Below are 16,260 nucleotides of genomic sequence, written 5' to 3' on the forward strand. Positions count from 1 at the left end.
CCTTTAGCCCCTTTAGCCCCTTTAGCCCCTTTAGCCCCTTTAGCTGTACATTAGCCGTGCATTAGCTGCACAATAACTTTCCACGTTCCCTCTCCCTTGCCATACTCCACTCCCCCCTGCCATTTCCTATAGAATCGCCTTAAAATGCCATCTGTCATGGACGGCTAGATCACTCTGGTCGTCTACCTAGACTAGGTAGTCGGGGAAGGCACGCAATATTGGTTCCTGCCGCTCTTCCTAGCGCATCCGGATGTTCAGCTGAAGAAAAATGCGTGTCTTGCTGCTGTCTCACAGACTGGGTGCTGCTGTCTCACCACCGCTCCCCATTGCCGCTGTGTATCTCCAGATTGCTGTGCCGCCGCTGACTGAAGTAGAGTTAGATATTACTCTACACCAGTCTATCGCCGATTTTCGCACGGCTGACTGGTTACCTACTTGCCAGCAAGCGCCCCCCCATTCAGCCCACCACCGCACCGCTACAAGGGCCCATACACCATCCCTGCGTGCCTGAAAGCAGATCAAACTCTGCGTCAAACCACAAACCAAGCATTGTCATATGGTCATATCCTGCAATCGCTTTTGGATCGGATTTGGCCCTCTCCCCCCACCATGGAACTCCTGATGAACCGCTCCGTACCTTGCTTGCTACTGGACCACTTCCCAATGTCCCTCCCCAACATTTGTCAACTTCTTCTTCGCGCTACACTGACACTGACGTGTTGATTCTGTCCCTCGTTTCAGTGCTGGCGTGTGCGGTATCTTCTTGTCATATATCTTCTTCTTGTCATATTCGTCGCGGTCAACGGATTGCAGAGGAGAGACACCATGCACTCCTGCGTCTCCTGTTGAGCGCGTTTCTCACTTTCCTTAGCCAGAGCGTACTCCAGACAGCTGTTCGTCGTCTCTGACGTACACCCTTATATGTCGACCTTCGTTCGGTAATACACTCTTTTATTTTGGCTCCTCCTTCATCACTCTTTCGATTGAGGTTCAAACTAGTCGCCATTATGGGTTCCTTCCGCTCATTACTCTGCGTCATCGTTTTATACGGCCTCTACTTTGGTCTAATCAGCGCCCAAACCACCATACCACGCCGAGAGGTTGGTCTATCAGGGCGAGACACGGGTCCCCTACCGGATCTGGCCACGACTATTGCGGAACCTACCACCACCAAAAGCGAAGCTTCAATGACCTCGCTGTCTTCAGAGACATCGAAGAGCTCCAGCACTTCCACCACTAAAACCTCAACACGTTCGCAGACGACTACATCCGCTCCCGCAGCTACGAGCGCCGCGGACGCCATTCGAACATCAGACTATAAGACGGCGGCTCCCGATCCACTTCCCCTCCAGCCTCGAATAACGCCCGCATTCGGCGTTGGAGGGGCGCTTCTCATGATAAGCGGCGCTGTATTTGCATTCGTCGGCATACAGCATAGGCTGATATACGTTTTCCTCTCTGCCGCGTATCTGGGCAGCCTATCAGTTACAGTCTTGATCCTCTACGTCATGAATCCTGCCGTTCCTGACGCTACTCAAGGCGCTTATCTTGTCGCCATCACTGCAACCGGTATAGTATTCGGTGCGGGCGCTATGTTCTTTCCCGATTTGACAGAAGGCTTCGGATGCCTTCTTGGCGGCTTCTGCCTCTCGATGTGGCTATTAGTCCTCAAACCCGGCGGCCTGCTTACTTCTACAACCTCAATCACCATTTTCGTCGTCGCTTTTAGTGCTGCGATTTGGTCCACGGCATATATTCCCTTCACTAAGCCCTACGGCCTCATAGCGTCTCTTGCATTTGGCGGTGCTACTGTTATCATTCTAGGTATCGACTGCTTCTCGCGTGCTGGTTTGAAGGAGTTTTGGGTCTACATTTGGAGATTGAATGATAACGTCTTTCCCTTGGATACCAACACCTACCCCGTAACACGCGGCATTAAAGTTGAGATTGCCGGAGTCATCATGATCACCACAGTAGGGATATTGACGCAGATGAAGCTGTGGAAGTTCATCAAAAAGCGAAGGGACCGCAGGGCCGCGGCAAAGGCTGAGAAGAGGAAGAGTTTAGACAGGGAAGAGGAGATGGTCGGGAGACGAGTGGAGTGGGAGAATACCCGCACGAGGCAGCAATGGGAGGCTGTCTATGGTGATGGCAATAATGATACGAAAACTTACCTCTCCGTGGATTCCGGGATTGGTACCATGAGCGGGAAAGGGCAGACTACGCCGCAGATAACCGTCCAGATGGATGGAATTGAGATGTCGGATCTGCCAAGCCCAACTGAGGGTAGTATCAGTCGCACAGATGGCAGCACAATGGACGTTGGAGGTCTGACACGTGGCGTGCATGAGAGTAACCCAGCCAGGCGTATATCGCGTGATGAAGAAGCCCTTGCGGCCCTTGAGGGGTCTGTCTCGAGGCAGAGCTCTATATCAAACCGCAAATCCCAATCTCTCGACCCGCAGTCACCGACAGACGAAGAATCTGTTTCACGTCGCAATTCTCAACGCCTCTCCACGGGATCGAAGATTTTGAATAGGCTGTCCAGCAGCTCTTTGGCGTCACAGAAGCACCTCTCTTCCGGCTCTAAGATACTGCATAGGTTATCACATAACAAATCGACTTCGCAACACCGCCTATCCAAGTCGCCATCGAAGCACAGACTGACAGACAACATGGATGACTGGGATCGCTCATCCAGTATCGCAGCTACGATCGATTATCTCGATTCAGAAGCTGACTACGAGGACCTCAGGAGTCTCCCGACAGGCACACCAAGGACAAGCATGATACTTGATAAGGTTATTGTTGGCGAAGAAGAAGAAACCACTTATTCACCTCTCGACGACCAGACGAAAGAGATGCCAGCTGAAATGCCACCTTCTGAAATGCCACCCTATGAAACCGCGCCGCTCTCACCACCACCTTCCCTACGAAAATCTCTTCTCCCACCTGCACCACCAAAGGTCGCAACAACATTCCGCACACAAGAATGGGCCAAACGCCTGTCCCTGGCCGAAACCCCCGCCGCACTCCCTATCGAAGACACCACACCTCTCACCGCAATATCTCCCTCCCCCTCCATCGAACTTGCCGAATCCCCCGCCCCTGTCAACCCCGCAGCCCTAACCCAAACCGCCACCACGGGCTCGGTCGCCCCCTCCCCTATGCGTCCTCAATCCGCGGGCGCATCCATCCACTCCAAGTCGCCCAAACGCAGCAGCACGCGCACCTCGATGCGCCACCCCGCCCTCCCGTACGCCATCTCGCGCTCAACCTCCATGCAGTCTCTCGCTGCGCCGCCACACGCCTACCACGCCTCGTCGAGCGCGGCCTACGGCCCTGGGGGTGCGCTGATGGGCAGTCCGACGGAGGACGGAATCGGGCCGCTCTGGTCGCCGAATATAAGCCCTGGAACGGCGATGTCGCGAATCTCTAGCGCGGGGTCGGTGGCGGGGTATGGCTCGATGCTGTCGCTGCCGGGGAGCGCGCAGCAGCAGGAGGCGATGGCGAGGAATGAGGGGAGTAGGAATAGTCTCGGGTACCTAAATAAGGGTGTATTGAGGCCGGAGATGGGGGATTTGGAGGTGATAGATTTGCGGAGAAAGGAGCTGATGGAGGAGAAGATGAGGGTGGCGCGACTGAAGCAGGATGAGGAAATTCGGAAGAGGGTTATGGAGGAGGTGTGGGCGGAGAGGAGCTTGAGGGAGGGGAGAGGGGGCAGGGTGCATAGGGATGGGTTGAGGAAGTTGATGGCTGAGGGGAAGGTAGGGGTTTGAAGGGGTTTGAAGGGAATTGTATTTTGTTTTTGTGGATATGGGTGGATGGGGTTGTTATCTTGTCACAGGCGTGGGTGTATGAATTGGGATATCTGATAATAGATAATGAATAGTGTAATCAAAACCTAAGGGCATCAAGTAATGATGGTCTTCTCCGCGTGAGTGTGGACGGTGATAGAAATTCTCCCAAGGGTATGGAGAGAGTTTTGCCGGTGGGAGTTGAATGACAACGACCAATCCGAAAAATCCGTATTTGGGCTGAGCTGGGGGAGGTATCGCCAGGGTGTGCTTTCGGCTTCCAGCTTGATACTTCAGCAATAGCTCCGGATTCGCTGGAAGGGTCTCGAGAGTCTTCGAAATGTCTCCTAACGGGCTGAAGAGCACCATAGCCTTGTAGTTGAGAAGAACTGCCTCGTGTGCAATTGGAGAGTCATCGCGGACCAGAGTCGGTTCCCTTGAGTCCATTTGAAGACATAAACGATATGTGTCGTATATCAACGCTCCTGCAACGAAGCTGGTGAAGGCATGGAGATTCCGATGAATAGCTTCCTCCGCTGCAATTCGACGGATTCCTCGATGGAAGATGAACGGGAAGCTGATGCTCCCTGCGCCGAAAATAGGTAGTACAGTATATCGTCCGTGAGCAAGGAGCGGAAGTAGAGCTGCCCAGCCTCATCTGTGGCTGCCCTCATCGCGTTCCGGAATCGCCTGGTGTCGACGTTGTCCAGCACAAGCATCTTGGCGACGTCGCGCCCTCGTTGCAGCGTTTCCTTTGTCACCTCCAAGATGTCAATCTTTCCTTTGGCTACAGCGGCATCTATGCCTTCCCCCGGAACACACATCTCCAGATTTCTCTCGCTGATCTGGTGATGGAGAAACTCGACGCCTTACGCGAGCTGGTGCTTTAGTATCAGTTGCGTAGCTTGCGCACCCCATCGACACTTTTTTACACCCATGGGCTCAGCAGTATTCTGGGTGATGAATATTCAGGGCGCTGGTATGTATCCTGTAGTTAGTGTTAATGTATAATTCGAATGACGATAGAATGTATATGTTCCGGCCCAACCACGAATATAAGCCTTCGCGAATAGGCCAGCCCAACCACGAATAGTATAGTACAGTAATGTAGGTCAATATTCAATCTAAATGCTATTACTAATAGTGTCTACTCTTGCCCGCTTCCGTTTTGGCCTCTCAACTCGGGCTATTTCTGTACGAATAGCTGCCTGATAAGTTGCCACAGTCATGATCATCACCATGGCAGTGTACGCTACACTCCTTAGCTTCCTTGTAGCAACGGCACCGCTTTGTACTGCATTGCCCTTTACATTGACATGATACTCCAACCTGTGCACTTGTTGAAGCCTCTCTAGCTTCAAGCCCTAATGTTACCTGCTTTGTAGAAGTAGGAATTAGGATATCAGACTATAGAGCTTGCTCTACAGCTCCAAATGATTTTGTAGGTATAAGGCGTTGTATAATACCATAGAGTGTAAGAACCTGATATCTATGAGGGTAAGGATCCTCTAAAATGCGTCCAAATAGCCTCTTATTATCAGTTGAGGTTCTATCCTCTCGAGGGACCTTTATAGAGACTATATCTCTAATATCAAAGTGTTGGATATCATGCTTCGTTGTATACTTGCGTATCAACTTATTCATGGTTGGGCTAGAACATATGTAATACCAAACTCAACTCCACAGTTGACTTAATCGGTGGTCGCTTCCCACCCCCGGCTTCCAAAGAGCATTGCAGGACTTCCCAAGTCAGTTCAAAGTTGACGTCGTGGGTGAAGAAGCTCGCCATGGTGGCTACAGGGAGGTCTGTTTGCGTGAATTTTGGAATTGGACTTTTTGAAGTGTGGTTTCTTTGAGGTGCTTAAATGAGACATGGAATGAAATGGAGTTTCAATTCAAACAAAGGGGCAAGGGGCGTAACCCTATACTTTGCTACACACAGATCAAGGGGAATCTCACACCCATTATAGTGCTCGTAAATCAAGTCCAAGATAGGGCTAGATATAATAATGATTATAATTCACTCTACTAAGATGATATTTGTAATGATGTATGGTTACGCTTGCGCTACATCCCACTGAGCCAAAAAGACTACAGTATTCCAGCTCGCCTAGAATACGCGTAACACATTTTATATACTACATGTACTGTAACGGCAGCATTCCTGTTACAATATTAGACCTGTTTACTAACTACATGTATAAGTTTAAAGCAATGATATTGCAATATATTGCAAACAAAATCTACTATTGCACTACAACAATATTTGAATTCCGACTATTTCTGCAACAATATATTGCAATATACTGATAGTATTAGATGGGCTTTACTATCACTATCTAGCTGTCGCCTACCAACTATCCAACCATGCTGTGGAATGACCTCCTAACCACGACTTTAATGACTCTAAGGCTTCTAATATCTCCGCTTTCATCTGGTTTCTCTTATCTGCCATTGTAGGCTTTGCACTCGAGAATAGGCACTCTGGTTTAGCCTCCATTGCTGGTATTAATAGAATATCTAATGCCATAACTACGAGTGCAGGGTAGGTTGTCTTTTGCTCTAACCACCATGCTTAGGTCTACAATAGTGCAGGCAGTGTCACAATATCGTATTCGTCTATAGTAGGTGCTTGTTGTTGCTTCTGTTCTCTCCACTTCTAAAGACCCGTCTTAGGTTTTGTGGCTTGTTTAATGGTAGTAAGAACTGGAAGCTTTGCTGCTTTTGTATTGGCTCTTCTAAAGATCTTACACTGCCTCTTTTGCTGCTATAACCCATTCAAGTTGATCTAAGAGGTAATCCATTGTAGGCAAGACTCTTTCAAGTGTAGCCTGTCACCCTTCAGTTGCAAGGGTTGCCTCTTGAAAAGCCTGTAGGACCTCGTGAATATGCTCAAACTATCAGCCTGTATCGCGCGATCAATCATTGTAAACCAAGAGTTCTAGCGAGTCTGTTGATCTAATAAGATGCCTGCCATGGCTTAACTATAAAAAGGTCTCTTCTCTCGTTAAATGAATACAACGATATTATGAAGCTTGTCAAGAGGACACTTTTGACGCCAGAGATCCATTTCTAACTCAGTAGGAGTAGTGTATTGTAACACTGACTTCTAAACGATAGAAGACACAGAAGTTTCTTGCATAAGGTTGACTTGACAGAGGGGGCAGGGGATTAAACACAAAGGCTTTCCAAGTAACACGTTACAGTATTGTAAAGAATACTATATTGAGTTGAGCACGAAGCTCCTGTCTAAGGGAATACTATCTACTTATATAGTGGCGTCGTGCCAAAGGGATATCAAGGATATTTTGGATAACAAATATCCATGATATCCTATCTATCACGTGGGGTTGTGGCTGTAAGCGCTAGCCTTGTGACTCACAGGTCACAACCGCTACCTCTCTAGTATTGATCCTCAAAACTGCCCATGGGAGTGGCATGCCCACACACCCTTATCTACTGCTCTATCCACTTAATTACTAGGGCTATAGGGACAAATAATCTATATCCATGGTTACAAAGAATAATGGGTATAAACTTACATCTTAACTGCCTTTAATAATGTAAGCTTTTTACGAAAGGACCCTGTTTTAAAATGAGTTTGTTCAACTGCATTTGTATGTCATCAAGTATGCTAAAAAGAGCTAGATCTATCTTAGAACAGTAGCGATTTAATCCAGCTGTAGTTGCCCATTGTTGAATAGCTAGAGTTGCATTTAGAGATGCTAATACATTAGTAATGCATTATAAATATATTACAAAACTTACTAATGATTTTGTCACAAAGCTGTTGATAATCTTCCATTGATTTCATCTCTAATAACTTCATAATGTATTACTAATGTATTATAGGGATGAAATTGTTGATAAACAAGATATTAATCAATACCTAGCTAAGGTCTAGCATGGAGTTCATCCTTCATGGCATGTAGGGGCTTTGTTAGCATGCTTTAGGCTTGGTGATAGCAAAGAGAGTAAGTTAGGAAGTTATATTAACTTTGAAATATATTAATAATATATTAGGATCCTGAAAGCGTCAGAGGACATCTACTCAAGATGAAGACTTAGGTCTAAGTCTTACTTAGCAAGACGAATTAGAGGTTCTATTACAAGCATCATCTTCTGGCTATTCTAGACCCTCTAGGCGTTCTAGTTCATGCCAAAGTTCAGGATCTCGGTCCTAGTATATTTATTCTAATATATTCATAATCTATTACTAATGTATTGTAGCACAATTCCATTACGCCGAAATATAGCTCGGAATATACCTTTAGAACGAGAGAGAATTGAGCTTCAAGTAGCTGCAGCTAAGGCACGTCGTCTTGAAATTGCGAATGAGAGAAATGCAGCTGAGGCTCGGTGCATAGAAATTGATAATGACAGGGCAGAGTTAGAATTATCAATACATTGGGAATGTATTACTGAATCCTTCAACTTTTCGGCCATCTTTGCGTCTTTGGTGGAGGTTATGCAAGGTTGTAGAGCTTAGAGGATGAGGTTGTGGGTGGTAGGTGCCGTTTTAAGCGAGCCTTGGCAATTACGTTCCCCCTGTATCCTCGGATATTGCCTGAACCACGCCACTTTCATCAATATCTGCTTATATAATCATAATCATATTCTTTTTGTGGTCTGGCCCCTTTTGGGCTCACATTGGGTTGCCGTCACATTATTGAGAGACTTTTTGTCGCACAATTGACCATTTTTCATTTATATATTCTTGTTGCACAGTAACAAATGAGTATAGACAAAGTGATGCATAATACCGTATCTGATTCCTATATTATCCACCAAAGACGGCCCGCCCTTCGTGGTATTATACAACTGCCGATATCGATACAAACGATACCCGACGCCGCACTAAAGTATCCCCGGCTCCGATGTAGATCCCGCTTGATCTCATCATTGTCGACGACTCGAATGATTTCGCAGCTCGCCGACCTCAAAAACACTCCTGAAAACGCCCCGGGCCCTAACTGTATGATTATCTCTCCCTCACGCTCAAGCAGTTTCGGGGAGTCGTGGCCGAGTGCCGCGCACGCCGTTATGTCTGAGAGTCAGAGGGCGCAAGAGCTCAGGAAGTACGTACCCTTCCCCGCGCCAAGCATCACGCCCAACCATAATGATGCTGCAAAGATGTTTGCCGCCGTGCCCACGCGCGTGCGCCCGAATTATGCTGACGGCGTTTCCTTCACGATAGGTTCTATGCGCCGTTTGATGATGGCTCCACGCCTGGCAGTGCCCAGGGTATCAACCAGTCCATCCTCGATGATGGGGCGCTGGGTGCATATGCGGAGCTGATCTTGTGGCGACTTCGTGGCACTCGGGCTATGGTCTCGCTCATAGACAACACCACTGAGTACTTCGTCGCTGGAGTTACCCGCCCTGAGAGCTCCTCGAACGAGATTACCACCAGCAATGACTTGTTTGGCTGCTGCACCATCGAAACTGCTGGAGGTCTCTGCGAGGTATGTCATCAGCCTAGTCACGTGGAGTGAACCTTTTCTAACCCGTCACCAGAATGTCATAGCAATGGACGGAACTAAAGGGGAATATCCGTGCTTTGAAGTATCAAGTCTTCATACGCACCCGCGCTACGAACACCAGCCCGTTGTCAATGGGGCCATTGCCGCCTACAAGTACTACGCGGGGACCCCTATTACCACGGCTCACGGGGTCAATATAGGGTCCTTGTTCGTGTTTGGCAACGAGTCACGGCCAAATGGTCTTACTGTGCGAGAAAGGAAATGTAAGACACAACTTTTCAATTCTGTGCCACACTAACACAAATATCAGGCTTGTTTGAGACGGCGGAAAATATAATGAAGCACCTTCAAAGTAAGAGGGAGGCAGCAGAGAGGCGCCGCGTCGCGTTGATGAGCACGGGCGTGGCCAAATTTTTGGAGCGGACGACGTGGCTTGGAGATGCAGATACGGACTCGAATCCGGAATTTCCGTTGTCAAATAGCTTTGGGGAGAGTGAAGCTCAGCGCTCAAGCATGGAATCGACAAACATCACCAGTCAGACTTCAACCTCTGGCGATACTGACATAGACGGATGGCCTAAAAAGAAGGGGGCTTCAGAAATTGTGCTGGATAAAATCAAAAAGGCGTTGGATCATGCAGCCTATGTACTCCGAGAGTCTCTCGAATTGACTGCAGGCGGGGTTGTCTTCCTCGACACGGCTATCGGGCCCAGCCAACCCAAGGCTAGCACAGACTATTCTGATCCTATCCAGCCTAAGGCTAGCACAGACTATTCTGATCCTATCCAGCCTGACCTCGACAGCGTAACATCCGGGATCGGGGGCGTTGAGTTTGAGAATGATTTGACCTTCGAGAACGACTTGACGATGACGGGAATTGACCCGAAGTCTACGATACCCTCTGGCCAGGTCCGAGGGTTCTACGACGAGTATCGGCCAGTTCGAGTCCCAGCGTTGTCCTGCTCCAAACATGCATATCGGAGATCGAGAGCACTAGATGGGAAGACACTCCAGGATTTCATTGATATGTATCCAAAGGGAAACATATGGTATATAGACGAGAAGGGATATTTTTCCTCCCTCGACCAAGACGACACCATTGGTAGCCCCCAAAGGGCCACCCCGATAGAGGGGAAGAGGTCACTTTATAATATAGGCGCCGATTCTACGAGGCAAGCGGCCGAGGCTGCCATTTTATCAAAAGTTTTTCAGGGTGCTCGTCAAATCATTTTCTTGCCGTTGTGGGACGCAAGCGGAAGTAAGTGACCTCTCATTCCCTCGTAACGTCGCTAATTGCCCTAGGTCGCTGGCATTCCGGGTGTTTTGTCTGGAGCAATAATTCTTTTCCCGTCTTCACTGTCGATTCTGAGTTGGCGTATATATCTGCTCTGTCAAACTCTGTAATGGTTGAGATTAGCCGCTTAGACTCCATCATGGCCAACAACGTCAAGTCAGACTTCATCAGCAGCATATCTCACGAGTTCCGCAGCCCTCTTCACGGTATCCTTGCCAGCGCAGAGTTCTTGCACGACTCCGACCTTGATCAGACGCAGGATCAGTTAGTGGCGTCGATACGCACATGCGGGTCCGCGCTGCTGGATACGATCAATCATGTCTTGGACTATAGTAGGATCAACTCATTCCAGAAGAAGGACTCGTCCGGTTCATTCTCCAATGAGTTGGATCTTTCGGCCAATGTTGCCCTCCTCTGCGAGCGTGTCGTGGATGGATTGATCGCTACTCGCGGCTACACTGGCGTTGGCAATGAGGATACCACCGCGGACCCCGATTCCCCACATGATGCACCATATGCCCACCTAGTCGAAATCATTCTCGACTTCGAGGACAGAGACTGGATGTTCAAGATCATTCCTGGAGCGCTACGCCGCATAATCATGAACACTGTCAGCAACGCCATGAAATTTACCAACACGGGATTCATCCTCATCCAGCTTCGCGTCAAACAAACCGACGGACGACAATCCGACCCGACGTCGAGAATAGGACAGAAGATCCTCGCTCTTAACGTTATTGACTCTGGCCGCGGGATGTCAAAGCAATACATGGAGCGCAAGCTCTACACGCCCTTTGCGCAGGAAGACCCCTTCATACCGGGAGTCGGTCTGGGCCTGTCCATCACGCGGAACATCATCGCCCAGCTAAGCGGCAAGATTAACATCCGGTCCGAGCTCGGCAAAGGCACAGATGTCGAAGTCTTGCTCCCCCTCGCCCTCGCCGATACCAAAATCACCTCAACCGAGATGAGTTCTACGCACGCGCACCGCAGTGCACCAGACCGTGAAGCTGCCGCGGCAGTCGAAGCTGTGCGTGCCCTCGCCCCAGGCAAATCAGTCGCCATCTGGCGCGCGCCCGCCCATACAGCCCGCACTCGTGACGACTCGCTCGCTTGGAAGACGGTAGCAGGGTACTGCAAGTCCTGGTTCGGGTTCACGCTGCTGGCAAATCCCGATGCCACCACCCTCGCCAAGGCAGACTTCGTCATCAGAGAGTGCTCTCCCTTCGGCCCGGACGACGTCCCCCTCCCACCCTGTACATCCCGCGTCCTCAACCTTCAAGAGCGCATCGACCGTCCCTCAACACGACGCACGCACATGGATTCACCCCTATCGGAGGCGCTGTCCCTACCCACCGGCCCATTCAAGCTCGCCATCGCCATTCTCTCTCTCTTTCACGACCCCGCCCGCCGCGCCGCCCTCGAGGACGAAGCCGCAAATCCACACCCAGTCCGCTTTCTCAGCGATGAAATGGTGACGCAGCATTCCCGCGGCTGGTCCGCCGGGCCACCGACTCCCACTCCCGGAAACCGGCAAGAGGAAGCCCTGGTGCCAGCGCCCACTACGAAGGGCACATCGACATGCCACCCACGGACACCATTGAGCGCCCAGCCGCTCACCCTCGCGTCGCTATCGCTACCCGTGCCGACGCGCTCCCTCCACATCCTCGCCGTCGACGACAACGCGCTCAACCTGCTCCTGCTAACGCGCTATCTCTCCAAGCGACCCAGCGACATCGTCGTCACTGCACGCAACGGCCTCGAGGCTGTGACGGCCGTGCGTGCCGCCGCCGACCCCTTCGACGTCGTCTTCATGGACATCAGCATGCCGGGCATGGACGGCTTCGCGGCGACGCACGCGATCCGCGTAATGGAGGCGGAGCGTGCGGAGCATGGGGTGAGTAGGGCGCGTATCGTAGCGCTAACGGGGTTGGCGAGTAAGAGGGATAGGGAGGAGGCGGAGAGGTGCGGGTTTGATGATTTTTTAACGAAGCCGGTGAGTTTTCGGTTAATTGGGAGGTTGTTGGAGGGGCTGAGTCGGGGGGGTGGACGGGTGGGGCTGGAGGAGGAGGAGGATGGGTGAGAGGAGGTACTTGTATGGTGCCGTCGGTGTGCTTGGGTGAGCGAGTAGAGGAGGAAAAGGATGGGTGAGGAGAGGAGAGGTACATTGTGTGGTACCATCAGGCTACAAGAGCGAGGACGCGCGCACGATAATGTTCTTATTTTGGTCTACGAATTGGAATGGGTGACGAAGGAAGGAAAGGTTTTGGGAATTTGGAATTTGGAATTGGATGATAAAGGCTGGCATATAATATCCGAAGCACATCTTGAGGTAAAGCGATATATATCTATCTACACTAGTATACTACTACATGGTCTGCATCTACGCAAAAACAATTTAGGAATTTAATGTCTAGACCACGAAATCTTTCGCGACCCCCAGCTGCCGCCTTCCCATGCGCGAGAATGAATCTACTATCACCCCTCCCCCCCCCCCCCCCCTGCGCCCCAACTTCATCGTCATCAAGACAAGAGCACAGCAACGACCCATGTCCCACAATCACCAAAGACACACGAGTCCCACAATCACCAAAGACACACGATTCCCATCCCACACCCATCGCCACCCCCCAAGACACGCCCCCAAACCCGCAAGTAAGCGAGACAAGACACACACACACGCCCAACCAACACCACCACCGATACCGTCCATCCCCACAACCGCGGCTCGGAAACACACGAACGACCCCACGCCCGGGCGCGCGCACGCCAGAGACATGACGTGTGCGAAACGGCAATGCGGGTAAGTGGTTGTCTTGATGCTGTACCCCGCTGGGGATGTACGTCAGAAGGGACGATGACGGGGGCGGGTGTTTGTTGGGCTCGAGATGGGGTGTGGACCGGTGGGGTGGGGATGGGATTGGGGAGTTTAGAGGGCTGGGAGGTTCGGTGGGTGGGATTGATAGGTTTTAAAGAGCTGTGGGGGATGATGTAGGTTAAGTGAGGAGGTGGGAAGAGATGACTTAATGAGAACACCCCGTCACCTCTGACACATGGTCGTTCAAAGTTATCTAAACCCCTTGGCCTCGCTGTTCTAGTCAAGCCCAAGGACCGCAGGAGACGCACGCGGATATTGTGGGTTGAGGGGTGGGGTGAGGTTGAATTCTAGAGTAAGTAGGGTGAGGTGAGGTGAGGTTGGGCTGGAGGAATATATGTTGATGGGATGGGAGGGGGTGGGTGACGGCGGCGATGGGATGGCTTGTTTTGGCGTTGGAGATTGATTTGGTTGTGAGTGGTTTGAGTTCTGGAGTTGGGTTAGTGTTGGTTATGCTGTAATAGTTGGGTGAGGCTGTAGAATAAGGACTTGGGATGGTTGGGAGTTATCCGCCTCATGTTTTATAAGCCGGAGTGGTGAATGTGGGCAGGGCAAGTCTTCAAAGTTTAAAGTTTCACGCAGTGCAGAGTTCCAACTCGTGGCATATCGACTTTAAATAAACTATTTATTCCTTTATAACATATTAATTCAATTCACTTGGATCACAATATGTAAGCAAGTAAACCAAGATTTTTATCATCTCATCAATTCACCACCATGTATATACCCGTCCCCTCCTCCTCTCCTCCTAACACACCACAGCCAATTTCCTTATTTAAAAGAAAAGAGGTGTAATTACATCATCCACCCTTCCGAAATTAAAACCCTCCGCAAGTATAGCCCGCTTACAAGGCGAGAGCAGCAAGGGCGAAAGCGGCGACGGATCCAAGGCCGGCCGAGAGCTTAGCACCGGCGCCAGTGGAGAAGGATGGGGTGGCCGGGCCGGTGGGGGTGGTGCCGTTGCCATGTTTTCCGCCGGTAGGGGCAGCGCCGCCGTGGACCTGGGTAGATGAGCAAACCGTCACATACACCGTCTCGGGTACACCTACAGTGGTGGCTGGAACAGCGGCGGCCTTGGTGGAAGATGGCGTGGCTGGAACAGCGGCGGCCTTGGTGGAAGATGGCGTGGCTGGAACAGCGGCGGCCTTGGTGGAAGATGGCGTGGCTGGGGCCGCAGAGGAGGCTGGGGCCACTGGGGCCGCGGAGGAGGGCGCAACCGTACCCTCATCGGCAGGGGGGTTCGCACAGAGGGCCTTGGTGGCGCTCAGGGTCTTGAGCTGGTCAGCGGGCTCGCACTTGGAGGTGACGCATCCGAGGGCGGCGCTGGTGATCTTGGCCTGGTTGGCGGCGATGCACTGGCAGGAGAACTCCTTCTGGCCGCAGCTGGTGGCGCTGCTGGTGGCATCGAGGATACACTGGACCTGCAGGGTGGGATGTGGGTTAGCTGGTGCTCGTGATAGACCGGATTGTGACTCTCGGTAGTGAACGAAGATGTCAAGGTGGGGGTACATACGGCGCAGGTTGGGATGCCGTGGGTATCCTGGGCGGTGGCGGCAGCGATGAGGGCCACAGCGGCGAAGGTAAGGGAGTACTTCATCTTGATTGATTGATTGAATTGATTATCGCAAGTTAACGAGTGTGTGATGAGCAACGAGTGACTCTTGTGTTGTACAGGCTTGATAGATGAGTTGAAGCTGGAGTGGGTGAGGGAAGAGGAAAAGGAAAAGAAGGAGGAGGCGGCGAGTAGCTGGACTATATATGTGAAGCGGGTGGGGACATCTTTTGGGGGGGGAGGGGGGGGAGGGGGGGGAGGTGGAGGGAGGGATGTTCAGGGGTTGGGGGGGGGGGGGGGGAAAGGTGGAGGGAGGGATATGTTCAGGGGTGGGGGGAGGGGGGAAGGTGGAGGGAGGGGGGAAGGTGGAGGGAGGGATGTTCAGGGGTGGGGGGGGGGAAGGTGGAGGGAGGGATATGTTCAGGGGGTGGATGGTGGTAGTGGTGGTAGTATGTGGTAGTATGTGGGGGATGTTCCGGGGGGGGGGATGGTGTGGTAGTGGTGTGGGGAACTAGAGAGGTCGACAGGGAGGAGAAGGGAGGGAGGGGGAGGGAGAAGGGGAAGAGGCGAAGGGGAAGAGGCGAAGGGGAAGAGGCGAAGGGGAAGTTCCGCGTTTAGGGATGGCAATAATGTTGAATGTGCAAAGTAACTGGAGGAGGGAATTAGAGGAAAGATACATGGCGATTGGTGGGTGTGGTGGTACGCTGAACTGCTGGAGATGGCGGATTGTAGTGGTTAGAGCAGGGTTGATATCACACTGTGAGTGGTGGCAAATTAATTTACAGTGTATTGACAATGCGTTGACAAGGTACTTTCAGGCACTACAGGGACTGACGGCTGTGTTGACAGCTACTGACAACAGCCTGGCAGCAGCCTGGCAGAGGAGAAATCAGGAGAAATCAGGAGAAATCAGGGACGGACTGGATCGAGTAGAGAGGAAACATGGAAGAAACATGGAAGAAACATGGAAGAAACACGGAAGAAACATGGGATAAAACATTGCAACTGATACAACGACATGACGTAGAATACCTTCTTCGATGCGGTGAATATGGAATATGGAATGGAATATGGAATCTGGAATCTGGAATATGGAATATGGAATACAATATGAGTACTACTATCGTCATGGCCGTTCGCAGCGACCACATTCATTCCATCCGTACAGAGTACAAGTAGGCACACTCGCATGCGCATAAAGGTACCTCGACGCACTACCACGCAACGCGGAGAGCAGTGTACCATAGCGTGTTAGTGCA

At 51.1% G+C, this 16,260-nt stretch overlaps 5 protein-coding genes across 5 annotated transcripts; 2 read left to right on the top strand and 3 right to left on the bottom strand.

The window, feature by feature from the left end:
* Positions 1–34: 34 nt before the first annotated feature.
* Positions 35–3,779, top strand: VC83_00561 (uncharacterized protein; the record flags this gene model as incomplete). Its single annotated transcript, XM_024464252.1, has 1 exon — positions 35–3,779. The coding sequence occupies exon 1, from the start codon at positions 1,008–1,010 to the stop codon at positions 3,777–3,779; it is 2,772 nt and encodes a 923-aa protein (XP_024328462.1). The 5' UTR covers positions 35–1,007.
* Positions 3,780–3,833: 54 nt separating this feature from the next.
* On the bottom strand, positions 3,834–4,244 carry VC83_00562 (uncharacterized protein; the record flags this gene model as incomplete). Its single annotated transcript, XM_024464253.1, has 1 exon — positions 3,834–4,244. The coding sequence occupies one exon, from the start codon at positions 4,242–4,244 to the stop codon at positions 3,834–3,836; it is 411 nt and encodes a 136-aa protein (XP_024328459.1).
* Positions 4,245–4,273: 29 nt separating this feature from the next.
* Positions 4,274–4,621, bottom strand: VC83_00563 (uncharacterized protein; the record flags this gene model as incomplete). Its single annotated transcript, XM_024464254.1, has 1 exon — positions 4,274–4,621. One exon carries the CDS (start codon positions 4,619–4,621, stop codon positions 4,274–4,276), a length of 348 nt encoding a protein of 115 aa, XP_024328460.1.
* A 3,874-nt stretch (positions 4,622–8,495) lies between these two features.
* VC83_00564 (uncharacterized protein) lies at positions 8,496–12,993 on the top strand. Its single transcript, XM_024464255.1, has 5 exons — positions 8,496–8,875; positions 8,995–9,262; positions 9,315–9,543; positions 9,591–10,538; positions 10,583–12,993. The coding sequence occupies exons 1-5, from the start codon at positions 8,532–8,534 to the stop codon at positions 12,655–12,657; spliced, it is 3,864 nt and encodes a 1,287-aa protein (XP_024328583.1). The 5' UTR covers positions 8,496–8,531; the 3' UTR covers positions 12,658–12,993.
* A 1,060-nt stretch (positions 12,994–14,053) lies between these two features.
* On the bottom strand, positions 14,054–15,223 carry VC83_00565 (uncharacterized protein). Its single transcript, XM_024464256.1, has 2 exons — positions 14,963–15,223; positions 14,054–14,870 (listed from the first exon to the last, which is right to left on the bottom strand). Exons 1-2 carry the CDS (start codon positions 15,044–15,046, stop codon positions 14,295–14,297), a joined length of 660 nt encoding a protein of 219 aa, XP_024328458.1. The 5' UTR covers positions 15,047–15,223; the 3' UTR covers positions 14,054–14,294.
* Positions 15,224–16,260: the final 1,037 nt, after the last annotated feature.

The sequence above is a fragment of the Pseudogymnoascus destructans genome (assembly GCF_001641265.1).
Source record: "Pseudogymnoascus destructans isolate 20631-21 unplaced genomic scaffold scaffold_1, whole genome shotgun sequence".
NCBI classification, from domain to species: Eukaryota; Fungi; Ascomycota; class Leotiomycetes; order Thelebolales; family Thelebolaceae; genus Pseudogymnoascus; species Pseudogymnoascus destructans.